General features: G+C 39.8%; 3 protein-coding genes across 6 annotated transcripts in view; 1 reads left to right on the forward strand and 2 right to left on the reverse strand.

The window, feature by feature from the left end:
- Nucleotides 1-1,203: 1,203 nt before the first annotated feature.
- prelid3b (PRELI domain containing 3) lies at nucleotides 1,204-6,901 on the reverse strand. Its single transcript, XM_069690981.1, has 6 exons — nucleotides 6,748-6,901; nucleotides 5,962-6,130; nucleotides 4,582-4,671; nucleotides 3,745-3,815; nucleotides 3,515-3,617; nucleotides 1,204-2,725 (listed from the first exon to the last, which is right to left on the reverse strand). Exons 1-6 carry the CDS (start codon nucleotides 6,777-6,779, stop codon nucleotides 2,609-2,611), a joined length of 582 nt encoding a protein of 193 aa, XP_069547082.1. The 5' UTR covers nucleotides 6,780-6,901; the 3' UTR covers nucleotides 1,204-2,608.
- A 1,476-nt stretch (nucleotides 6,902-8,377) lies between these two features.
- On the reverse strand, nucleotides 8,378-12,029 carry tubb1 (tubulin, beta 1 class VI). The gene is made up of 4 exons (XM_069691032.1): nucleotides 11,934-12,029; nucleotides 11,094-11,202; nucleotides 10,777-10,887; nucleotides 8,378-9,924 (listed from the first exon to the last, which is right to left on the reverse strand). Exons 1-4 carry the CDS (start codon nucleotides 11,988-11,990, stop codon nucleotides 8,786-8,788), a joined length of 1,416 nt encoding a protein of 471 aa, XP_069547133.1. The 5' UTR covers nucleotides 11,991-12,029; the 3' UTR covers nucleotides 8,378-8,785.
- A 6,296-nt stretch (nucleotides 12,030-18,325) lies between these two features.
- The window catches only part of LOC138616597 (guanine nucleotide-binding protein G(s) subunit alpha-like), a 33,746-nt gene continuing 26,495 nt past the window's right edge, over nucleotides 18,326-25,576 (forward strand). The window contains exons 1-3 of one of the 4 annotated variants that reach the window (XM_069691028.1): nucleotides 18,326-20,038; nucleotides 22,083-22,155; nucleotides 25,411-25,465. In XM_069691028.1, coding sequence (XP_069547129.1) covers nucleotides 19,900-20,038; nucleotides 22,083-22,155; nucleotides 25,411-25,465 — 267 coding nt within the window. In that variant the 5' untranslated portion in view covers nucleotides 18,326-19,899. The remainder of the gene's footprint in view (nucleotides 20,039-22,082; nucleotides 22,156-25,410; nucleotides 25,466-25,576) is intronic. The other 3 variants (XM_069691029.1, XM_069691030.1, XM_069691031.1) reach the window with 3 other exon arrangements.

Consider the following 25,576-nt stretch of genomic DNA (forward strand, 5'->3'; position numbering starts at 1 on the left):
TAAATACTCAAAACTGTACCTTAGTTACTTTGTCATTAGACACGTGTTAAATCACATTTTCTTTTCATTGTTTTTTTGTTTGTTTGTGTGTGACTAAATAGATATAAAATTTGGCACTTTTAGTTTAACCAATCACGTCACACGTCTGGCCACTAACTTTGAAACACCTACATTTAATAAACTTTCCTACATTAAATTGTAGGTCTAAACTTTGGCCACTATGTGGCAGCATGGGGCCCCTGTGTCTCCAAAGCATCCCGTCAAGGGAACAGTGTTGCCTGTGTGCCAGTGTAGGAAACATTTAGGAGGCAATTTTTGCCCCTACTGTCTAAAAAAAAAAGGGTGGGCAAAAAGTGAGGTACTTAAGGCACTTTTGTTTAGCTCTTAAAAGCCTTCTTAAATGTATAATTGTTAAGGTATTAAATAGATAAAAACTGAATCTCTTTTTGCTCAATAGCATAACAGAGTTATGTGTGTAAGTGGTGTGACCAACAGGACTGTTAGAGAATTAAATAATATTTAATAATGGATGATAATAGCCTAACTTTGTAAATATGGTTAATTTTTGGTAGCAATATTTCCCCCCTCAATTATAGTTTTTAAGGGAATTCTGAGATTTCTTGGGGCATTTTGCCCCCATTGAATTTGCTACACTGTTATGTACAGTATGAGCAACTGCATCAATGTCTAAACTCTGATCAAATGCAAAAATGTATATTCATAAATTTGAGCTATTTCACTTGTGGAATACTTTCGTGAACTTCTCTTGACTCGAACCTCCCAAACACAAACAAGCCAATTGTTTGACAGAATCCATCCATCCATTATCTGTACCCTCTTTATCCTGAAGAGGGTCACCGGGTTTTTTTTTTCCTTTGGACGGTGGGAGGAAGCCGGAGTACCCGGAGAGAACCCACGCAGGCACAGGGAGAACATGCAAACTCCGCACAGAAAGGCCAGGAACCTTTTCGCTGCGAGGTGACAACGCTAACCACTGCACCGTGACTCATACTCACTTCAGAGATAAAGGTTTCACACAAGGCCTTTTTGCAACTTCACAATAAAATATTTATGAATATGAATAAATATACATTGTTTTAATTAATTAATTAATTTTAAGAACTGATTTCCATTTCAACAACATCCAGGCCTGGTTTTTTGTTTTTTTTAGGCAACAAGAATTATAGGCAAGGCTCTTCAGTATAACGGGTCAAAGTGTTTTATTTATTTGTCACATTCTGCATTTGGTAAGAGAATATATTTTTACAGGCACAAAATGGACAAATTATGATTTCTGGCTAATCATATTTAATTGACAACTGAACTCAAAACTCACTCCTTGGGGTAACAAACTGTTACTTTGAATAAATATTTCTGTTACAAAAATATATTAAAGAAACTAGTGCATTCAACATTACCACACTGCTGTCCACTATATGAAAAAAAAAAAAAAAAACTCTCAAATGCACAGTTGAACCAATCAAATGGTAAATATTCACGTATAGCTAATAGCTCCCTCAGCATGTGTAGCAGCTTTTTTTTTTTTTTTTTTCTTCTCCCCGTAAAATGTATTATTCTGTAAGTGCAAGTAAAAGTCTCAGCCTCAACACTGAGAACAAACTGAAAGGATTATGCGTGTCCATAAAACTGCGCGAGTTCAGCAAACACAATCCGGTCCAGTGTTAACTGACAGTTTTTTCCCTTTTGTTTATTTCTACACATCAGACACATTTTACGTTGCAGTAACGCAGCATTTGAGAGATTCTTCTTCAAAAACATAAATATGGCAAGTACGTTGATCCCTTCATTTCACTTAAATACCTTAATAACAACATTAGTTAATGCGTAACAACAATACTGTTTAGAATCTGGCTTTCGTTCGTTGCTTGGTAAAGTGTCTTGTTACTGAGGTCCCACAGGAAAACATTGTTGGGATGGCTTGCTCACAGTGAAACATTCATCATGTCTCTGTCGTGAACCCAATCATCCACTCTGACATGCTAACGCGTGTCCTTGATATACATTGCACTCGACCCCCCGCCTTCACAAAGTGTTATTTTCTGCCATATCTCAACATTAGTATTGATCACAGTCACTCCTGCGCATCTGTATATAAACTGTTCTTCTTTTTGACTCTGTCGCTGTAAAAACAGAGCTGATATTTGAAGAGACTTGCAGATATTCTGAGGTCTGTTGCCAGATGAAAACAGCTGGCAAGTGTCTGCTTTGGCACGTTTCTTATGCTTCCAGGTCATCCAATATCTCGGATACCTTTTTGCCAATGCTACACACTTCCAAACACACAAACGACGGTGGTGTTTAAACTTGTCCCTGAGTGTGCCACGGACTGTTCAGCCCCAAGTCTTATCACTGCCGTCCTGGCCTGAAAACACTCAACAAAACCCCTTTATGCTGCAGCCTGCTGCTTTAAATATATCTAATGTAGATAGTAAAGCATACGAGATGGTTAGATTGTATCCTTAAATAATAATAATAATAGTAAAAAAAAAAAAAAAAGCCCCAGAGCACAACAACAGCACCAGAGCATCATAAAGGGAGGCTGGATGTGCAGTCTTCCTCAGACTCTCCTGAACAACAGAGGTAGGTGTCATTTCTCAGTGACCGCTGCTGCCATCGGGGTGCGTATGGTCCCGCGTGCTGTGGCCGCCAGCTCGTCGATTTCTACGTTTAGTCGCCTGATCACCCACTCCATGGCTTCACGGCCCTGATCAAGGACAAAATGAAACATCAGTCAGTGGGAAAATTCTAGTATCAAGTATAATAGAAAGGAAGGAGCAAATCTACAAAGTTACAAGGGGCATAAAAGAGACAGTATGCCTAAAATTACATATTTGTCTGATTGTATTCAACTATTTTTGAAACTTTTTATTACAAGAACAAAAATCCACCAAACTAAATTCACGCCATCAGTGGCTAGATGTGTGGGGGGAAAAAATGAAGTCGAGACTTTGACACTGGCACCAAGATTTTTCACATGATGACTTTTTGGCAAATATTCAATGTACAGATGAACAAAACCCCACAAATGTCATAACTCTGGCCATAACTTTTGATAAGGGGTCAAAAGTAGGCATGGCCTCATTTTTAAGGGACCACAAGTTAAAAGCATTGTGAACCACTGAAATAAATTACTGAATACATTTTTTATATTTGTAAAAATGGGGTGTTTCCATAATTCCCATTTGACAATTAGACGATAAATACGATAAATTATGTTCTGAAGTATCAATTTATTATGCTGTTGTGTGCAGGGCTTACAGAAAATCTAACACTTCGCATGTGGAACTACCTGAAATAGGCGCGAGAAACATTATGGGTCCAACTTGCTTGAGATCGGTTTCTGCTTTCAAATATTCGATTCTCCAATTAAATGTCTCGCACATTTTAACTAAATACATTTTTTTATATGGGCAAAAGAAAATGAACGTGTTTTGTTTTTTTCCCCATTACTGTTATGCGATTATTAGGAGTTGGTTTCGTCAACATTTCTTACCTTTCCAGCATTAGCAGAGATGGTGCTGGCCATAACTCCCTCCAGGTAACTGCTGAGACTGATCCCTTTCACAGAGATGATAGCTTCCTGCGTCAGTATTGTTCTAGAGAGGACAGGGGTTTAAAAGAAGTCATTGTCAAAAGTTGCCTTGAACGACCTGACATGTTAGATGGCTTCAAAACCAACAACATCCCAAAACAAAACAAAAATGAAGCGTAACACCCACTTACTTCTCTGGATCCTCGGGGTGTGGTTTATATATCAACCTTTCGTCCACAGACACCAGATTAGTGAAAGTGATCTGTTGAGTAAATATTGCAAATGAGGAATGAGCGCATAGAGAGATTCAGATCATGTTTTAAATCACATCCTACAGTGAAAGCTGTCACACAAGTCTCACGCTGTGGACAGCTTTTGTCGAAATGTGAGTCATCGACCTGTGTTACGAGCTGGTCCTCATTCCAGTAACAATTCACCTTCTAACGACGGAGTTCATGTGTTCTGTCAGGCAGAAGACACGGACGGCCAATCTGAACGCGAGTGCGAGTGTTTGCGTTTGACACGTTCAAAATACAATATGTAATAGGGACCAGTACATTTCAATGCTACAGTCGGCAGAAGTGAAGCTTGAGATCGGTTTCTGCTTTCAAATATTCAAGTATCCAATTAAATGTCTCGCAAATTTTAACTACATTTTTTTTTTTTTTTTTTAATGAGCAAAAGAAAATGCAAATTTACTTTTTTTTTTTGCAATTCTAAAATCAATATTTGAAAATGTTTAGCGTGGATGGAAACACGTCTGATGTCACATGGTGTGGCAGCTGCCAGCACAACAACGTAAGACGGTAGCAATTCATCTTAATACAGGCAGCTGTCTCTGGCTGAGGTGAAATCCCACGTTGATTTGATCAAGACGGGCACCTTTGCTAAACCGCAGACATTACACACATTACAATCAAAAATGATTTTACAAAGCTCTCAGTCTTTCTCATGGCTACGATTCGCCCACTGGCAGTTAGATCTAAACAAGAAACAAAAAGTAGAGGGTGTTATTTCTAAATACTCACATTTGTAGACTTAAGTTCGAAAGTCTTCCCTCTGGGATCGACAACCGAGTCCTCCTGAACATACGTGTATGTCCGTGTGTTGCCGATGACCTGCGGAAAAAGAAAGAAAAACATTTTACAACACGCTCGAAGGAAGAGCTCAAACTGTTTGCCGACAGATTCTGTCCTCCTGAATCAGTGCAACTTGTGCTGGATTTTTACATCTGAAATAGTGCCTTTATTTATTGCTTTATCTATCATCTTATTATTGTCTTTCAAAGTCTTTATGTCTCTGTGTTACATTTTTTTTTACTATGTTTTCAACAGAAACACCGAGATGGCAGTTGACTAACTCATCTCGGGTACACGTGTCCTGCTCACATTAAACCACTTCCCCACTCGGTTTTTATTTGAAATTTTTGTGTAAAATCTCATTCAATTCATGTGCTACTTTTTCTGGCAGATCTTGAAATATGGAGGGCAAAACATTTCCATGGATGTCATGCAGATGAAAAATGTAATGTTCCACCCCACTTCTGGATGAGCTTCTGTCCCACTTGCTTAAGTTTTAAAATAACACTGTGCTTTTCTGTCATTATTTTTTTCTTATTATGCCACAACTACAGCTCCAATGAGTCTCCGATAGCTCCTTTATGTCTTAAACTAAGAGTACAGGCAAAAACTTGACATTACAGGAAGACATCTGCATGGTACGTCCAGTACGTATGCAAACTCTGGGGATCAGGAGTGATTTGCTTTTCGATAATCAGATTAGCATCTACGTAAATATGCTATCAATCATTGGGGGCAGTCTGGGTCATTGACTGCCCTTGGTATTAAAGAGACTATTCATAGGTGTCGTCAGTGACTACAACCTCGTCCTCATCTAAAGGTCAGTGCTGATTGGAAGCTGATTGGCCAATGTTTACATAGGCTAACACAAGACGAAAGGGCAGGATGTTAACTCTCTGCAACCTTATCATTACTTGCTTTAAAAAGTAAGGTCGGAAGGGAAAAGTTCAAAGGACCTGTTGCAGTAATCCACAGGCCGCCGTCCCTGCTCTGCATTCAAGTGACCTCTGGTTTTAACCGAGCTGACACAGAGACGGAAAGTTGCGTCACACGGTGTCATGGGTTTCAACTGAGCAAAGACAGAAATGGCACTACGGTGTCCTGTACAGCACGAGCCATGGCACACAGCCATGAACTGTCCTGGATCCAGTCAGTAACCAGGTTTGCTGCTACTCCTACTCCTGGACAGAAATAGCCTTGCGGGTTAAGGTCGAGCTCACTGGATGGAAAGCCTTAACCTCTCGCTGGCACCGAACTGTTCAGGCTATAACTGTATTCTCGCGATGCGTTTTTAGGTCAACGTGAGAAGATTATGTGTTTGACACTCACAGATTTCACTAAGGACGGGAGACCCCACTCTGTGCTCAGGAGTCTTTTACTGCGGAGGCGTCCCTGTTTGTCGACGTCTCGGTCCAGGACATCCACTCCGATCACGCTGGGGTTCATGGGGTTGGGGTACTTCTGCATAGCAGCCTTCGTCACCGTCTCCCAAGGATGGCTGTTGGAGCAAAGCCAGAAAATAAAGCAAATATAGGAACATGGCAGTAAAACCTCAAACACACTGATGGTAAAATGTCGTAGAGACGTCGGGTTAAATGTAGGGTTGAATGGTTGCCGTGGAGACGCGTGAACGCGTCGACGTTACCAGGTGACGCGGCCGGTTACGACTGAAAATAGGGGGAAAGGTCGCGCGCCTGGGGCTGCACATGAATTGCCGGTTATGCAAGACATGACATCTTGTATTTAACTCCGATACATTCATTTATACGTCTAGTTATATATATATTGGGGGGAGAGAGAGAGAAAAAAATCACATTATTGGTGTTTGAATGGCTTTTTACAGTGTTATTCAAATTAGGGGGAATGACTGCACCGACCGACGTAAACACGGGAGGAGTTGAGCTACGAGCGGACAAGCTGCTGGCACTAAGGTTATAATTAGCAGCCCCTTTCTGGATGCCATTATCTGTCCTAAACTCTGCGTGCGCTGCTCACACAGGATTAATGCAAAGCCGGCCGGCGTTGCCTGGCTGCCCGAAAGAGACCATGAGCCGGTTAAGAGCCGGGCTATCTCGGAACATTACAACACGTCATGCAGCTAAATGCTCTACTCACTTGAATATGTGCTCCGAGGTCCAGATCTTCATGGTTTTAAACAGGCGAGTGAATGTTGGAGAAGCCGGAGTGGACGCGGGGATAAAGCCGGGAGGCAGTCACGGACACACTGACAGAAAGCAGTACACCACGTTCAAAGACAACCGCAAGTCCCCCCCCCCCCCCCCCCCTTCTCGCTGGAGCAGTGACGTGTGTCCGTGACGCAGTTCCGCTGGTCTGACGTATCCCGCCACGAGTCCACTGACCCCGGAGGTAGGGGGAGGAAGAAATACTTCCAATTTCAACTCGAGAATTGCAGACTAAAAAAAACAAAACAAAACAAAAAAAACCTTGTGATTATTGCATTACGCACAGCATGTGCCCTGAAGGTCTTGGCAGTGCAGTCTCTGCTGATAGCAGCCAGTTAACCTTTGGTGTTACGCAATGAAGGTTGCAGGTTCTCCACAGCTGACGCCACAGGCTAAAGTCACTGGTTCAATCTTTACGCAAAACTGACAAGGGCACCTTGTCGGTCTTGCACTTGATTATCTCTCTGTGGGCTATTTAGGTGCAATATTTGATGGATTGATTATTTTTCTTGTTGATGCTATGAAGTTACAAAAACTATTCTTGATGATTTTCAAGACATTTTTTTTTTAGTGCAGTGGTTCCCACAAGAGAAACCTGAGGGGTCAGGAGATGATTAACTAGACAGAAAAATAGACAAATGTTCCTGCCACAGAAAACTGTGGTTATTTTTTTTTAGATTTCCTTGTTACTTGTTCCCCTTTTGATTAACTCCATTTTACTTTGGGGGGGGGGGAAAAATGATTTAGGGAGAAAAACATCTGTTGGTTGCACAGCCTGGTAACAAGCAGGAGGCATGCAAATACAATTTTCCTTATTTTAAGTGAAGACAAGCAACAAAGGCTGAACACTAGCGCCAACAATGCAAACCACTACCAAGAAGGCCTAATTATTAGAAGCTGGGCGTGGCAGCTTGTAGTTAGTAATATGTTTTAAAAAAAATTTATCAAACCATTATGCTGCCTCACAGGACCATGTGCATTATCTTTGACTTTTGTGAACATATAAATAGTTTTGGCAGCATCACTGTACTCTATACTTTACTGAATACTCAAACTGTTGAGTTGACAAAAGTAATTACTCTCCTCCCAAACATTTTATTAACCCCACCTTTTAAGTGGTAAAATTGAGCACTTTTTTCCCCATTTTATTCCTTCCTCCTTATTGCTACGTTGAAATCTGAATTAGCCTTTTATGGGGCATTACTGTGTTTGTCACCATAACCTATATTCACATGTGATTAACATGCCTCTCTTATCACTACGAGTCAGGTCGACTTTGTTCCAGTGGTGCTGGGACATCTCCAAGCAGTGTGTGCTTATCTCAGAGTGCAGACACTCCGGCCAAGTTATGTGTAATCGCTGTGTCCCAGACTCGTACAAGTGGGAGGAAACTGTCTGACAGCCTTGAACATTATCACTCTTCAGATCATAGTACTGTCCGTCACTGCAGCTAAGGGTGGTTCTGTTTAACTTAAAATGATAAAACTGAATGAAAAGGGAGGTATTTTTTTTCTATAGCGGTAATAATTATACTCAGTTGTTAGAAATCAACACTCTTGAATTTTACTGTTTAATTATCGTCGTAAAGTATACCAAAAAAAAAACACAAACAATTTTGTTCAAACTGTTCAAAATTTCATTATAAAGCTGTGGTTTGCATAAAGCCAGAAAAACAATACATTTGTATATTTACATTAAAAAATGTTGATGGTCAAATATTTACTGTTATAGAAAAAAAAAACATAATTCTGGAAAACAAGCGCACAAAACATTTGAAGAATACAAGAAAGACAAAATAGCATTTATATTGAAATATGTTGAAGCAAATTATCATTACTTTAAAGGCTATCTAAATCATCCATGGGAATGCCATACATACAAAATAAAGGTTCCTTTTTGGACCACAATCTGACGTTTTCCTAGATCCTTGCCATAAGTGTCAAACCTACACGCCACACCGCCACTGTCTTCTACTCATCAACAGTTTCTTTGCTCGTTTCTGTCACTGTTTCCAATGTAGCCTCCACCCGAGACTGAACCTTAGTTGTTGCTGCTGCTGAGGGTCCCTCCTCTTCTTCGTCCTCTACTTCCAAATCAGCAGTGGCATCTTGGTACTGCAGGTACTCTGACACCAGGTCGTTGAGGTTGTTCTCTGCCTCACTGAACTCCATTTCATCCATACCCTCGCCTGTATACCAGTGGAGAAAAGCCTTCCGTCTGAACATCATGGAGAACTGCTCGCCCACTCTGCGGAATATCTCCTGTATGGCTGTGTTGTTGCCAATGAACGTGGAGGCCATTTTGAGGCCTCGGGGCGGGATGTCGCACACGGCAACCTTTACATTATGGGGGATCCAGTCGACAAAGTAGTTGGTGTTTTTCTGCTGCATTGCGAGCATCTGTTCGTCTACTTCTTTCGTGGACATCTTCCCTCGGAAGATACCGGCAACCGTGAGGTAGCGCCCCCGCCTCGGGTCGCACGCCGTCATCATGTTGCGGGCATCAAACATCTGCTGGGTGAGCTCAGGCACAGAGAGGGATCTGTACTGTTGGCTGCCACGTGCTGTCAGAGGGGCGATGCCTGGCATGAAGAAGTGGAGGCGAGGGAAGGGCACCATGTTGACAGCCAGCTTCCTCAAGTCTGCGTTGAGCTGTCCGGGGAATCTCAGGGAAGTTGTGACCCCGCTCATGGTCATGGAGACCAAGTGGTTGAGATCCCCGTAAGTCGGTGTAGTCAGTTTTAACGTGCGGAAACAGATGTCGTAGAGGGCCTCGTTGTCAATGCAGAAGGTCTCGTCTGTGTTCTCCAGGAGTTGGTGCACTGACAGCGTGGCATTGTAGGGCTCCACCACCGTGTCAGAGACTTTAGGCGACGGCATGATGCTGAAGGTGTTCATGATGCGGTCGGGGTACTCCTCTCGGATCTTGTTGATGATGAGGGTTCCCATGCCGGAGCCAGTGCCTCCGCCCAGCGAGTGAACCAGCTGGAAGCCCTGCAGGCAATCGCAGCTTTCACTCTCGTTCCTCACTCTGTCCATCACCTGCTCCACCAGCTCCGCTCCCTCGGTGTAGTGGCCCTTCGCCCAGTTGTTCCCAGCACCTGAGTTCCCTATAACACCACAAAAAAACCTGTGTAGGTCAGGGAAACAAATAATATGCATTGCACTAATGAAAACAGAAAAGCTGTGCCAATGCTTTATTGATGGCCAACCTCGTTTTACGCTTAAGCTTGTAATACAGTCGTTAGTCAACCAACGGATGCTGCGACAGTGTCACGTTTTGCCTCGCCAAGGCGTGAAAAAACCCCACGTAATTATGTTTATGAAAACAACCCCACGCCATGAGCACCAAAACTGAATGGTTAGGAAAAGATCAAATACACGTTACTTTTTCACAATCTCAAAGCCGGTTCTCCTGGGTGAAAGTATTGTCCTCTTCATAAGTGCGTGTACTTTTAACAGCTAGGCGAGGTAAAGCGTGATGCACACACAGTATCGCTTGGTGGACTAACAGGTGCATTCCATACTTTGGTGTGTTACTGGGCTGTGATGGGACACTGTATTGCAATTGGATTTTCAATTCAGTTCTGCCAGTAAATATGCCTCCACTTTTCTTTGGGTAAACATTTGCTATTGCGATTTAGCCATTGCTTTTCTTTTCAGTTTAACATTAGATTTTATTCTGTGTTCAAGTTTTTCTTCACACTTGAATTTTTGAACCATTTTCAGTACCATTGGATTAAGTGTTGCAGCTGTACGTTGCAACGTCGAGCTGCAAACAAACCTACATACTGCATAACTTTAAATGCTAGAGTTTAGGAGGCATCTGTATTATACTGTTCACAGGTTAGTATGTTTCCTTTGTCAAAACAAATCCCGAAAAGCTTCCTAATAAAACCAGATAAATGTGAGGCAGTCATGTGACATATTGCACAACATAGATATTTGGTTGTCTGTCTCACCATGGATGAAATTGTCTGGCCTAAAAAGGGTGCCGATGCGGCTTCCTCTCACACTGTCCATGGTTCCAGGCTCCAGGTCCACCAGCAGGGCCCTCGGGACGTATTTACCACCTGCAGAATGGAAATGTGTTATGAATGTAGCTGAAAATGGACAGCCTGACCTTATTCATAGAACACTTTGTGACAGAATTAAAAACAGTAATTAAAAAGTTCAGTGAGTAATTTGTAAATTATGACGCACATGACAGAATGATTTAGAAAAACGTTTACATCCAAAGTTTGGACAACTTTGGATAACTATACAACTTTTTTATTACCGTGTGCCTCATTGAAATAGACGTTGAGCCTCTCCAGCTGAAGGTTGCTGTCTCCTTCGTAGATGCCTGTTGTGTTGAGTCCATGTTCTTCACTGATCACTTCCCAAAACTACAAAGAAGGAAATCACCACTGCAATATTAACACAACTCTGATTGTTTGCTAAAAGATGCTTCTTAGTTTGATAACTATACAAGTTTGGCTGTTTTAAGAGCAACTTGGTGATAAATACTCATTCATTTTACAAATTTGATCTTCAGGTCTTTATACAATTGTTTCCCAATGTACATATCATATATAGGCTATCTGAGTGTAACTGTTTTATCATCATCTTAATGCATATTAAATGTTGGAATTAAAATGCCTGGTCTACACAATAGAATTATAAAAATGTTTCAACAGAATAATATCTTAAGTAATGTTCTTCAGTTTTAAAAAGCAATAAGAGCTTCCTAAGTTTTATTATCTTGTAGTTCCTCTCTCTTGTTTTGTGTTAGCCACGATAAAAAAAATGTCCCACCCATGCCAGTCTCGCTTTGGCTCTTATCTTTTCTGTGAACACTTGACAGGAAACACCCTGTGTCACTCACAACTGTTGGTGTCAACATTCAAAGGATATGGACCATCAGAAAAAAAAGTTTCTTGTAGTTAAGACATAAATTGTAACATGTCCCCATTTCATCTCAGCTACTTTAACAATCCGTAAGATGTGTTAAAACTACTTTCCAATAGATGTATCATTAATATTCTGATGTTCAATCAAGGAGATAGACATTATATTTTTCAGTAAGGCCTAATGCATAGTATGACTCTAACAGTGGAGAAGGATTTTATTTCATTACCTTGGAGCCGATCTGGTTTCCACATTGTCCAATTTGCAGATGTACAATTTCACGCATGATGATTGGGCTACAGTACGCAGAACAGCTAGGTGTCTGTGATAGTCTTCAGTCCTCTCTCCAGTCTTTTATATGGGACCAGATATGATGTCATCAGTGACATCAGGGAGTCACCGCAGTCAATATTATTTGTGAAAGACACATTTTTATACAATTAAAACTCTCAGCAGAATAATTAATATAGATGTTTGTGACAAATGTTTTTGTTTTGACTCATTCCTTAGGTTGTTTAGGTCTACTATGTCTCACAATTTGCTGTCTTGTTTTTGTTGTATGTCTGTTTTATTTTGTTTGTACAGTGTAATGAAAGTAAAAAAACGACTTTGAAATTATTCAGTTGCAAAAGAGAGGAATTGTAATGGGAAATGCACATAGTAATTCCTGTTGTATAAAACTGCACATACTTTATAGAAGAACCTACATCAGATAATATCTAACAACACTTGCAGAAAGAAGCAGTTGGTGTAATGATGCACAGAAAAACAACGTTAATACACTGCTTCTATAAAAGACAGCAGTAAGCCGTGTAACTAAACAAAAGCAGGAAGGAAGAGTAGTAAAGACAAAAAGCTGTGTTTCTCTGGTCAGTGTCAGATAACACCCCTTTCACTAAGTGCATTCATACGATCATTAGTTTACACACACACACACACACACACACACACACACACACACACACACACACACACACACACACACACACACACACACACACACACACACACACACACACACACACACACACACACACACACACACACACACATAGATTTTAAGCATTTTGTCTCCATGTCCGGAGTGGGTGTAGGTGTAGGAATAATAGTTTACAATGGACAGATGGGTGGACGTTACGTATGAGGGATGCTACCATCTAGAGGATAAACACAGGCATAACAGGATATGACAGAATTTTAGAGTGTCTTGGTAGCTGATTTCATTTGTTTATTTTAACATTTCCTTGTGTTAGTAATTCGCAGTGCATTCAGGCTCCAAGCCACGTTATCTGTAAAGTTTAAAGGAGCCATAATCACACTGATGTTTACGCATGTCACCCAAAACTCACTAAGCTTATCACATTAAGTTCCATGTTGTGTTTTAGATTAAAAAAAAAAAAAAAATAGCCATATGATTGGGCTTTTACAAGACAATGAGATAATGCTTCACTGTGGGTTTTTTTTTAAACTCCTTTCCATCCTGCAGGTCCCTGAGCTGGGACCAGGCCGTATTCGTTATTAAAACAAAACCTGATGCCATTTTTGGAAGTTTAGCGAGCGTGTAACTTAGAGTGAAGAGGCCCTCCCAGAACTACTACAACTAAAATGGATGTAACATTGTTGTTTCATTTCTTTTGCATCAAACCTGGTAGAGTTTCTGTCAATAATCTTAGGAACAGGTTAAACAACATTGGTGTCACTGCTTCATTGTTATAATTGTACTCTCTATTTTACAGTTTTGATTTGGCATAAGTAATAATGTTAGCTTTTGCTGTTTTAAAAAAAAATATTTTTTTTTAATCAAATCTCACTTTGGCCTGGTGTTGGGGACACAGGGACTTTTGTATATCCAAATCCTCCAAGTGCCTCATATCTTTAGATTCCGAGGTTGTTGATTTTTGGCCTTACAGTTTTGTAGCTGTTACTGACTGAATTTGTGGATTTTTTTTTGTTCCAACTTCAAAAAGGTGTAATGGACTGAAAGATGTCCATTGCATTCTTGTTCTTATCACTACAGTTTTGATCCATGTTATGACGAGTAGCAGCATGTTGTTAAAGTGCAGGTCTTTGACAGAAGGCACGTCGTGGTCTACATGTTCCTTCACAAAATCAAAAGTCCTGGGGTCACAGCCAACCAAATGATTATGTTGAGAGGCCTTTTTCACAGCAGCCATTTTAACTGTCAAAGTAGAAAAAGCACAAGGGTCAGTCATAATGACAATATCTCTGTGGTGTAATGAGCCAGCGTACACAATCCCTCAACTCCCAGACGCTGAAGCAGTATTACGTGTGTGCGTAACATTTCAAAATGTCTGCAGTTTGATTGCACATGACCTGACTCCGTACGTGAGAGAGTTTCTCTGTTTGTCTACCCTTTGACAGGGTAGCAAGGTTTTCCAGGGTTTTAACCTTCACCCGGTGCATTCCGGGTGGTGTAAAATTGTCTCTCTGTTCAAACCTGTCACTGTGACGAGGTTGCTAATTCTTCCTGCTAATGTATGTGTCGACATCAGAAGCAGTCAAAACAGATGCTAAAACAGTAGTAGGGATGGGGCCAAATGTGTTTTAAAGAAATGGAGTTTGGTTGTGGATATGCAAACAGGATAAAGATGGCCCTCCTATAATTTGCCTGTGTTTTCCGTTAAAATGTGTATCCTCAGTGTGTGTGTGTGTGTGTGTTTGTACAGTAAATAACATAATGCAGTTAATTAATCTAATGTAACGTGAAGTTGAACAGTTCACTGAGGCCTCCAGTTAGTTGTACCTGACTGAGTAACACAGTGTTAGAGACAGTATGATATAATGACAAAAGATCAGTTGCTCTCGGGACAAAAATGCCACATGCAGCCACATGATTGTCATTTCTAGCAGTGCTTACGGTAATAATTTACTCTACCACCCAGTTTGACAGTTAGCAAGTCATTGGTCTGGTGTCTGTACAGCAGTATATAGCAGTGAAACTGTTTGGGAATTTACCAGATGCTGAAGTCTTTACAAAAAGAGAGACTGATTTCTTGGTCTGAGCACACAAAGTTTGTTGAGTGTTGCTTTGACAGATTGGGATTTTAACTGTAACTTGTTTCTGGGATTTAAGTCATTAGTTATTTCTTTCAGTTGTCTGTTGGTGTTTATTAGAGAGTCAGAGTAGCATTTAGTCGTCATTGATGACCTTTATGTGTTTTGCCCTGAGTTTCTTTCCCTTGCCTTTTGGCGCATTAATGGAGGGAGGTGTTTGTGTGTTGTGTGTGTGTGTGTGTGTGTGTGTGTGTGTGTGTGTGTGTGTGTGTGTGTGTGTGTGTGTGTGTGTGTGTGTGTGTGTGTGTGTGTGTGTGTGTGTGTGTGTGTGTGTGTGTGCGTGCGTGCCAGTTAGTCTGCTCTGTGTGACTTCTGATGCACACAGCGTTCACATGCGTGCGTGTGAGAGCTGAAGGACAAAGAGCCATTTAAATATCCAGGTAAGGTGAGGTAAAATTAAGGAACATCCGTGTTTAATTGGGGCCCGAGCACCGAAGGTGCGAAAACCCTATTGTTATTTGTAAAAATATTATTCAGCCCTATTGTTATTCGTAAAAATATTATTGTTTTTATCTTGAAAGGCTTTATAATATTCAAAAACTCATGAAAGTTGGTTGAAAAATGTCGTATTTTAGTGGAGTCGCGAGTGGGTGTGGCTAAATGGCTCGCTAGCGCCCCCTACATAGATGCCCCGGCAGCTACATTTACGTACATGCACGAAAATCTGTGTCAATATGACTGCTTGCAGTTTTAATTTTGAATGTATCTCAAAATTGTATCAATTAGTTTGACTAAAAAGGAAACTTTTCAGTCATTCAGACTCAGATGTCACAATCTACAGTATAAATGTATTGTACTGTGAAGCCAAAGATCAATGGGACTGAGAACAAGTGCATCAAGGTTTCTCTCATATTATTGGATTTACTACAATGATTATAGCCACAACTCATGGCCTTCCTCAGGTAATTAAGGTGCTCGGTTGTCATGGAGATGGTTTAGTTTGTTATCACATCTCTTAAATATGGAGTTGTAATCACATGATTAACAGTCATATCAGTAAATTTGTTGTTATAGAATGTAAACTATAGTATTGCAGCAGATTGTTCTTGTTGGACACATCATGCATGTTGCACATTCATTGTTTTTACAATCACAGCAAACTGTTCAGACATAAGATTACACGGCCTCATTCCAATCTTTTCAAGGACAGTTAAGGTTTCCAGTCAGCTATTCAACACCCGAAAACATTGTTCATACCTATTTTGGGGTTGTCGTAGAGAAGGGCACCAAATCCTTGGTAAAGATCCTCCAGGTTTCTGAGCTCTCCTGGAGGGGTGAGCAGCTTTCAAAAGATATTTTCTTGTCTGGTGCGATCTAACTAGGTGCTCAGTTGTTTTAGATTTGGTGGCTGTGAAGAGCAAAGGATTTATATTCACGTTCACAATCTTCAAGCCATTCATGTCCTTGTGCCCTTTACGGGACCATTATATTTTTTATGTGTCTCAATGGTTTTATCCAGGTTTGGACCATTTTCTTCAAAGTTTATAAAAACAGGTTCCAACAGGATATTAAGCTATTTTCTTATTCTTTTTGGCCGATTCTTCAACGGCATAAGTTTCGACAAGAATATTCTGTTTTTCCTTTTGGTACAGGGAAGAAGGGATATCCTCTCTAAGTGTCAAAATGTATGTCATAAGAAAGAGTTATTTGTAACATTTGCTGCAAATGTTGAAAACCAGATTCAGATTTCACAAAATGCTATACTTAAGGACTAATATTTAACAAGTCCCACATGATAATTTGGCTTTAAAATGTTTATTGTTTTAATTAAAAGTAATATCAAACAATTTAATTCCCTTATTTTTCTAAAGCTTGCGTTAAATTAAGGGCACATAATGACATTTGTGGAGCTTGAAACACAAACCCCAGCACTTGGACTTGACCCGTGACTTGAGGGTTGTGACTTAATGGGATTTGATACAGACCTTCATGAAGCTGAGACTTACTTATAACTTGCAAAACATTGACTTTGAACCACTTCTGCCACCTGAAGAGGTTTGATCATTAATGTTACTATCATCCACTTACTATCAGGCTATTTGTAATATAATAATATTAGTATTAATTGTATTATTGATATTTGTGATACTGTTATGACTTGTATATAGTATTCACTTTTTTTTGGTTCTGTAATCATTTTTGTAATTTGTAGGCTTCCAGAATTATTGATTCATGCTTTTTGGGTGGATAGGTTGCAAATAATTTTGCTTCAAAGAGGGCGCCTCTCCCCTTCTGTACCTCTGCTTCATGACGCTCCGGGCAATCATGTGATCCGACCCTGCTTCATTCCAGATGTGTCAAGCGACAGCAAGACGGAAACCGGAAGTTCCTCGTCTTTAACTTCAAGTTAAAAGCACGAGACTTTTCTGGCAAGAAAGTGAAAATCTAAAAATGTTTGTAGATTCGTCTTTTTTCATATTCAGGTTGCTTTAAAAATGTTTAATGTTTATGATGTGTGTTTCTTAAATGTCTAGAGTGACATCTAGACTATATATTTTATAGGAGATTAAAATGACATTTTATAAACAGTTCAGGAATTATTTTTTTTTTTTTTTTTTTAAATCTGACACCAGTCTGTAGCTCCATACCAAATTTTGTTTCCAAAATTAAAGTAGATTACTATGATATTGACTACTCACAAAATGTTAGTATTAATCCTGAAAATTATATCATTCTTCCATTAGGCCTTTTACAATAAAACATTTATTCGGTTTATGTAATCAGTAGACCTTTTCAACTATAATTGTGAAAACTAATTCATTTAATGATTGCTAAACTGAAAATGAATGGGTATTTATTTTCCCGACAGATTGATAACTTCTCTTTCTGAGCAAAAATTAACAACTGTGCAATTAATTGATTGTTAAAAGATAAACTGCAGCTGACTGTGGCACTGAATTTAAAAATAATAACACACAAAAAAACCTAATCTACAAAATAAAAACAAGGAAACAACATGAATTAGAAGTAAAATAAAAATGATTGATGGTACAAAATTCTAGACATTAGGCCTACTTAACTAAATGTTTTGGACAAATTGGTGCAGTATATTCATATGTCAGTGTTTTCCGGTAATTTTGGTTTGTGACTCCTTAAAATGAATCAGTTTAACCCCTGATCATAGATATTTGGCTCAAAGTTGTGTGCAGTACAACCTAAGATTTCCTATGCCGACTTTTCATTTTTAAGGATTTTAGTTAATTTAACAAGAAAAAAAAAAAAATCGTTTTTATTTCTCTCCTTCTTTCTCACCTTAAAGTGACCTGAGACTGGCCTACAGTCTTTGTCACTGACTACATTTCCAAAAGCTTAAACAGAGGAAGTACAAAAGTAATGTTTTCTCAGACAAGGTCATTGTGGAATTTTTGGTTCAAATAATGCAAAAGAAAAAAAAAAAACCCACTTGAAAACCTACGAACTGTTTGAAAAGACAACCTTTTGTGTAGTTGGCATAAAGTTTCCATTTGAGATTTATTGTGAAAGTTGCAACTGGAAGTTGAGCTCTTCCTCTCGGACAACTTGACCAAGGTTCTTCGTTCCCAGGGTTCCGTGAGAGCAGCTTGCCCCACCCCACCTCTTCAACGCTATCTATCTCAATGTACAATTCTCAGAGAAAAAAGGGGGCAAACATAATTCAGAGTAACACTGCAAAGGAACTATTCTCACCTCCCCGACCGGTTCATCGGAGCAGCCGCGGCCAGTCGGCGGTAAAAAAAAAATAATAATAACTGTCTGTCCCTAGGATCCATGATTGAAAACACCGCGGTATGTTCATGTATCATGCACATGTAACCATAATCTACCATACGGATTCAAAGGGAATACAAAAAGCTGAGAGACTTGACAGCGGGCTGTACCTGCGCCAAACGAGAAAATAACGGCGGATTTCCACCAATATCACCTGGATATTGCGTTTTATTCAAGGACATCCAGCTGCCAAAACCCGCCTGCGCTCGCCCGGAGAAGCTTTCCGATGTGAGGAGAAATACAAATTAACGTTACGGAGAGAAAAAAGGACGGAGAAGGGGCCTTTTTTTGGGGGGGGGGGGGGTCTGGTCAAACCCTCCGAAAAAGCAAGCGCCAGCATCTGTTGACGGGGAGAGGAAACAATTTTGACATCGACTAAAAACAGGATATTATTGATTAAGGTTGCCAACATCTTACGACGGCAACCCCCGTCCCCTCCTCCCCTTGTTCCCCCACCTCCTCCAAAAAGGTGTATAATGTGACGGATTTCAAAACGGTTGTGATAGAAAAAGAAGCCCCGGTGGAGCCTGATGATTCACATGCCGTCATTTTAAGAGGAAATATTTATTTGATTTTTTTTTTTTAATTTTTTTTTTTTCACACGCCCTCTGATGTGCTTTGGTTAGGTGGAGAGCGGATCGCAAAGACCCCTTAAAAAAAAAAAAAAAAAAAAATCACCTGAAGTATATATGTAAAGGGGGGGGGGGAAACCCGGGGGGGTAGAGTCGAGGAAAAATAGGGCTTTGCTTGTGAGTGGAAATGAATTGAATGGCAGTGTGAGATATCTGCCGAAGATGGGCTCCGGAGGAGACATTTGCTAAGAAAATTTAACATCAAATCGTGACCATATATATATTCTTTTAAAAAAAACAAAAAAAAAACAGCGTTTATATTCAAATCACCTTTAAGGAAACTGGACTACCGACGTTCATTCACGTGCAGCGACGAGCTGGAAATTTCACATCTACTCTCATATCAATGTTGATGACTTCATTGCGGATTTACAGTGAAAAATACAGGACTCAAGCGTCGGAGAGGGCGGCATCGTTGCTCTGCTCCTTTCTGCCCGATCTCTAGCTGATAAATTGCCAGTAAATACCCACATCCATCCATCAATATTGTGCCAAAGCCTGGTGGAGCCTCCCCGTCTACTACCTGACATCTGTTCCAGCTGCATCTGGCGACATAAATGTCACCCATTTTGAGCCAGGTGTTCCACTGTTGGGCCAGTCTAGGAATTTAGGATTGATTGATTTTCTTCTGATCAACACCCTCCCTCCTGCCTCCCTTCCTACACCCGCCCGCCCGCCCGCCCAGCCAACCAACCAACCACCCTGCCTCACCCTGAAACCTTTCACTGGGTTTTTGGGAAGATGGGCTGTCTTGGCAATAGTAAGACTGAAGACCAACGCAATGAGGAGAAGGCACAGAGGGAGGCCAACAAAAAGATAGAGAAGCAGCTCCAAAAAGACAAACAGATATACCGGGCGACTCACCGGCTACTACTATTAGGTAGGTTTTGTGACATTTATCATTGATATACCTGTGCGGGGGCGTGAAGGTTTATTTCGCGCCCACAAAACCAGTATTTTTCACTTGTTCATAGCCATTGTTTCAGATTGTACCTATGAAAAAGGTTTTACGACTACTTCCTCAGCCTGTAACAGTGAAGTATCAACAAATGATGCAATGACATGATGTCACCACGCCACCAGTTCACGGTGCCTTGACACAGGAGGGTTGAAAAAGCAGGCCTGTCTGCATTCATGTCTTATTATGGAGCATGATTACAGAACATGTGAGAGACGGCAGAACAGACAGATACCACCATCTGTGAGAGGGCAGCGCACCCAGGAACCACGCAGAGGCCGGGGGGGGCCACCGACAGGCGTTTTGCTTGGTCGTTTCTCCTCGCCACACATATTAACTGTAAAACTTGTGATGTGGTGTGTTTGTGTTCGCAGTGTGGATCCTGGATGCCTTCACCTTGACTTATTTAAGCCTGTTTATCAGACTCCACACTCACCATTGCATAATCCTCTCCACACCGGCCACTCCGGAAATGAATATTCTCCAATAAGCCATTGAAAAGTCTTCTATTTTTATTTCTGATGAAGCTATTCTTAGCATTATCGTGACACTCCATGAACCTTAAGGCCAACGCTACTATTCTGCTAAACCTCTTGAAGTAAGGAGTGTAAATTAGGATTACTATTAGGATTACTAGCGTCCCTTGAACGCCTGTCTAGCTCATTCTAATCTGAAATTGATCTGAGATTTGTATGGTCAACACTCTGGCTCTAAATAGCAGGCCTGTAGCCTTGATAGGTCCCAGTGTTTGGGTTAGGAGGAGATGTTATGGCCTGGCTCTTTTCATCTGACTGTTTTATCCTCCATAGTTATGGGAAAAGACATTTAAAAAAACAAATTCTTTCAAGTATTTATTAGGCTTTAACAGTTTGTGTCCATCTTTCCTGAATTATACGCTCAAAAAATGTAAAAAAAAAAAATAAAAAAAAAAATACCCCAGTATATGTGCCCTGCATCAGCCTCCTCACTGAGCAAAAGTAATACGAACAAAATGTGCTTAAAGAACTAAAAGCAAAAGTACACATTCTGCAGAAACACTACAACAATATTATATTCTTAAGACTGATGCATCAGTGCACTTGTAGCATTTTAATGTTGTAGCAGGATAAAGTAGAGAGAGTCTAACTTGATATTATGTTAGGTAGTTTAGTCCAGTGGTTCCCAACGATGAGGTCAGGCCATTTACAGGGAGTCACAAGATAAATCTGAGAGGTCGTGAGATGATTAAGAAGAAAAAACAAAGTTGTATAACACCATTTATTTTTTATTTTGATAAACTTTTTGTTAAATATAGGGCCTCAAATCTTTCTTTAGATGAGCAGTTTATGGGGGAAATCTCTCTTTGAAGGGAACTGCTTTTGTAAGAGCTTAGAAGCTAGAAAGAGTAGGAACCACTGATTTAATCCTTATTACTGCATTGTCTCATACGATATGTTCTTTTTTTTGGGGTTTTATGTAAAATCTCAAGAATTACCATTAAATGCAATATCAAGTAATTTATAATAAAGTAAAAAATACTATAATTTCCTCCTAAACTTAGTGGAGAAGAAGTAGAAGTGGAGCATTAAAATGGAAGTCCTTAAGTATAGTATCAAGTTTCTTGATACCCACTGTAGATACAGAAAATCTTTTCACCACTGATAAGAACAGTCAATGATTCACTCGGCTCTTTCGTTGGGGGTATTGAGGCCTCACCACCCCGCCGGCCCTCGCTTCTTAGTTTTTGTGTAACATTATGAAGGAGTAGTGTTGTAGAAGTCAGGAAAGTTTATTGCAGGACCTCTGTACTGAGAAAAACAAAACCCTCAAGTCAGATCATTCCCACAATAATCTTAGCAAGGCATCAGTCTTGTTACGTCATCTCCAAGTTGCCTGGTCTTCCACCAGGACACGGTTTTAGTGTTTGCCTTTGACAGCGGTGTGTACAACTCTTTTCTGACTTATTTTGTTCTCTCTCTGCTTTCAGGGGCCGGTGAATCCGGGAAAAGCACGATAGTCAAACAGATGCGAATATTGCACGTTAACGGCTTCAACGCAGAGTAAGTGTTGCTGGTTTCCATCATGCTTTATGTTGTATTTCAACACGGCGCCAACACATTTATTTCACCAATGAAGTACAGACAGTTTTGGTGGGCTTATTTTCAGAATATTGGTGAACATTTAATTGCATTTCATCGGGACTTGGGTGACGCTGACAAACTTAAGATATTTGTCGTCCAAATAACTCAATAGCGTTTTGGAGCGAACTAATTCAGCAGTTTCAACTGGCAGGAAATACTTTTCCCAATACTGATGACATGCAGGAGGAGCTCGAACAGTAAAATAAGTTAGTTTTGACTTTTAAAAGATTTGAATACAAAAACAGAAATAAAGATTTAATTAGTGAAAGAGGAATGAAGAAACACTGGGTTTCATACTCAACTGTATCTGCATTTCGCATGAGAGACTTGCTGTACTTGGAAGTTTAAAATTGTATCATTTGTGCAGCTAATGAATCATTATTTAAGCTACATTAAACCCGTGATGAGTCAATTAATCCCCTCTTTGGTAACCAATAAATGAATCTGGAAGCCAAAGTTATCTCTTTCCAGTTTCTGAGAAGTAACAAGTTAATGTTTTCTGTTATGTTTGTGGTTAAATAAGGGTTGAATGTAAAGCACTACATTATGGTTTTGAGATAATACGGCAGCTTCGAAAGTACTTTGGTTGTCTTGTACATACAATATATCAAACTGATATATTTCTGAAATATTTTTCGATTGGAGATCAGTTTAATTGGTTTATTATGAACTGTCTTCCTCAACCAAGAATACAAGTTATTCTTTATCATAATTTGTAACGTGACACTGATTCATATCTCCTGATTATCAATTAGGACAGTCAGGGGAAATTTTAGGATTTTTTTTTTTTTTGCTTCAAATTGACGGCCTGGCTAGTACATAAATATTTATTTTCCCGTTTCCGCTGGCATGGATGGACAAACTCCAGTCATTGTTTTAATAAACTGTCCGATATGGTCAGATGAAGAAAATGAAGTCATTTTGGGCAGATTGTTGTAACCTTATGGAGTAAGTCCTCGAGAGTTTGGAGACACTGGAAGAGCGCTTCATCTGTCAGGTTTTCATGGAAAACCTTGTGAGTGTTTTAAACCACTGTGTCTTGTGAATGTCCTGCAATGCAATGAAAACAAAAAACACATTTTTCTAGTGTTAATCATCTGTATCCTAGAAAGAAGTTTTGGGGATGGGAGCTTTATCCTGTGCTTATTTTTGGGTCACTTCAAAAACATACGCTCTTCAAAGACACCAGACGTTGTGGTGCAATGACAAATCCACAGTCAGCTGTGACTCCACAGTCGTGTTTAGTTCCAGGATTTGTTTGACTCTTTGGGCCCTGTTGAGTTTCCCCTCTGGGTGCAGGGCAGTGCCAGTCAGTGCAAGGTGCTGGGCAGATGATGATGGTGAGTGACACAGTAATATAGGAGAGGGATAAGCAGAGGGGAGGACATAAGAGAAGAGTGAGCAGGGCATTATAGCTCAGGTGAGAAGAGACTGAGTTGTGCCTATTTCAAAGTGGGTGTTCTTTTTTTTTTTAAAGAGGTCCTGGTGCCAAGAATGCAGTCTTCCTAGATGTACTCGAGTTTGTCTGAGTTAAACAGGGCGAGACCAAGAAGGAGGCAGACCCCTCTGCAGCTCTTACTAAATCTCCACCTTTTGAAGAAATGGTGACATTCATGATGTTTCTTTTCTTTTTAGATTTAGGTAATCCATTTTTTTTTTTTTTTTTTAATACGCACAGTTGACTCAGTACTGATGCACATTATAAAAAAAAAAAGTCTTCATTTCAGTCTCCAGGAACCATATAATCAATGTTTTCTATTCTCCAAATGTTAAATTTATAAGTTGGAACATCTGTATAGTGAGGAGAAACATATTTATCATATGTGTAAAATATGCTTTGTTAACAAAGATTTCATCCCATGCCAAAAAAAAAACAACAACCAAAAACTCCATCCAAATAGGTTGACAGAGGAATATTCCTGAGGCAAAACACCTCTGAAAAGCAATGCACTTTTACATTTTAGAAGTAACTTTGTACATATTTTAAAGGTACAACTACGAAGATCTCTGGATCTTTTTCTTTGGCGGCAACTACGCCGAAGAGCAGTAATTGTAGTTGTGTTTTATGACTTCACCTCCCAGAGATTCAAACTGTGTGACGTCAGTCGAAGAGCGAGACTGTTGCGTTAGCTCCGCCTACTCTCGTCAGTTCAAGAAATAAAAAGATACAAGTTCCTTAGTTGGGGTGAAATTTCGATTACAGCAGCATGCTGTGATGCCGAGTTATTTTTTTTTCACCAAAGCCACTTTAGATGGGACCTATTTCTTACCAAAAGATATCCCTCCATGCTTTTAATTTGAAATCCATGAGCTCAACATGAGTAGCCTGGGCTACTGTTGTGTTCAGAAGCCTGTTTTTCAAATATTTGGCGAATTTCAGTATCAAATCCAAATTTCAACAGTGAAACTTTTGTCTTTTGTTTAGACATTTGAAAGAATTCAACACTTTGCGCAGGCTTCTGCACGACCTGTGTGACGTTAAACCTTGACTGCTGGTATCAGTGATGCTGAAATTCTGTTTGTTTTTACAACACTGAAAGAATGAAATATGGAGCATATCATTGCATTTGCTAATACTTTGTATTTCACCTGGTGCCCATTGTTGTTAAAAGTTGGACCTAAAACGTATTTAAAATAAACCGTAACATTCCTCCTCAACACGCCCACAATCTACTCCTTTGTGTTTAATAGATGGCATCCTTAAATTTAAACACAAGTTCAGCTGTTTTCATTTGGTATCAGCAAGCACACAAAATTCAGGAGTTGTACTTGATCAGCAAAATAAAGGTGTCTGTGTATCTTGAACAGCCATATTACTGATGTCAGATATAATTCACCTCCAAGCTGATGAAGAGATCCTGGAGAACTTTGTGTCCTACTGAAACCCAACGGACACAAAAGAAACAAAACATCCCTCAACCGTTATTTTGGAATAATTACTGCTTTCTAACCTGTTTCTTTTTTTCTTTTTTTTAAAAAAAAGAAGAAATCTCCACTTTGTTAAGAATGTTTTGCTGTCTGCCTTCTGGCAATAATGTTTGATTAGCATTTAAACAAATTGATCAACTGTATTCACTGTTAACCTACATGGCTGAATTTGACAAAGCTTTATTCTTGTAATTTATCTTCCTGTTTAAAAAAACACTCATGAACTCTTCTCTTTGGTCTTCACAGGGAGAAAAAACAGAAAATTCATGATATTAAAAACAACATTAAAGAAGCTATAGAGGTAAGAAATTGATCTTTTGGCTCATTTTGAATGATCTAGCATGAGATATTATTTGTTTGTCTGACATGGTAGAAGCGACGATAAAAAGATTTGATAATTTTCAGATCAAAA

The sequence above is a fragment of the Brachyistius frenatus genome, unplaced genomic scaffold (assembly GCF_029030835.1).
Source record: "Brachyistius frenatus isolate BFR_SWC_R1_liver_20210118 unplaced genomic scaffold, ASM2903083v1 Contig_10, whole genome shotgun sequence".
Taxonomy (NCBI): Eukaryota; Metazoa; Chordata; class Actinopteri; family Embiotocidae; genus Brachyistius; species Brachyistius frenatus.

What these genes read in the sequence shown, in the direction of transcription:
- tubb1 (XM_069691032.1), bottom strand. Translation starts at nt 11,990, where the DNA reads ATGCGTGAAATTGTACATCTGCAAATTGGACAATGTGGAAACCAGATC. An exon ending in GAAACCAGATCGGCTCCAAG is followed by an intron (nt 11,203 to 11,933) that starts GTAATGAAATAA and finishes CCTTCTTTGTAG; the next exon opens with TTTTGGGAAGTGATCAGTGA. An exon ending in GCCAGACAATTTCATCCATG is followed by an intron (nt 9,925 to 10,776) that starts GTGAGACAGACA and finishes GTGGTGTTATAG; the next exon opens with GGAACTCAGGTGCTGGGAAC.
- prelid3b (XM_069690981.1), bottom strand. Translation starts at nt 6,779, where the DNA reads ATGAAGATCTGGACCTCGGAGCACATATTCAA. An exon ending in TCGAACTTAAGTCTACAAAT is followed by an intron (nt 3,816 to 4,581) that starts GTGAGTATTTAG and finishes TTTACTCAACAG; the next exon opens with ATCACTTTCACTAATCTGGT. An exon ending in TCTCTGCTAATGCTGGAAAG is followed by an intron (nt 2,726 to 3,514) that starts GTAAGAAATGTT and finishes GTCCTTGATCAG; the next exon opens with GGCCGTGAAGCCATGGAGTG.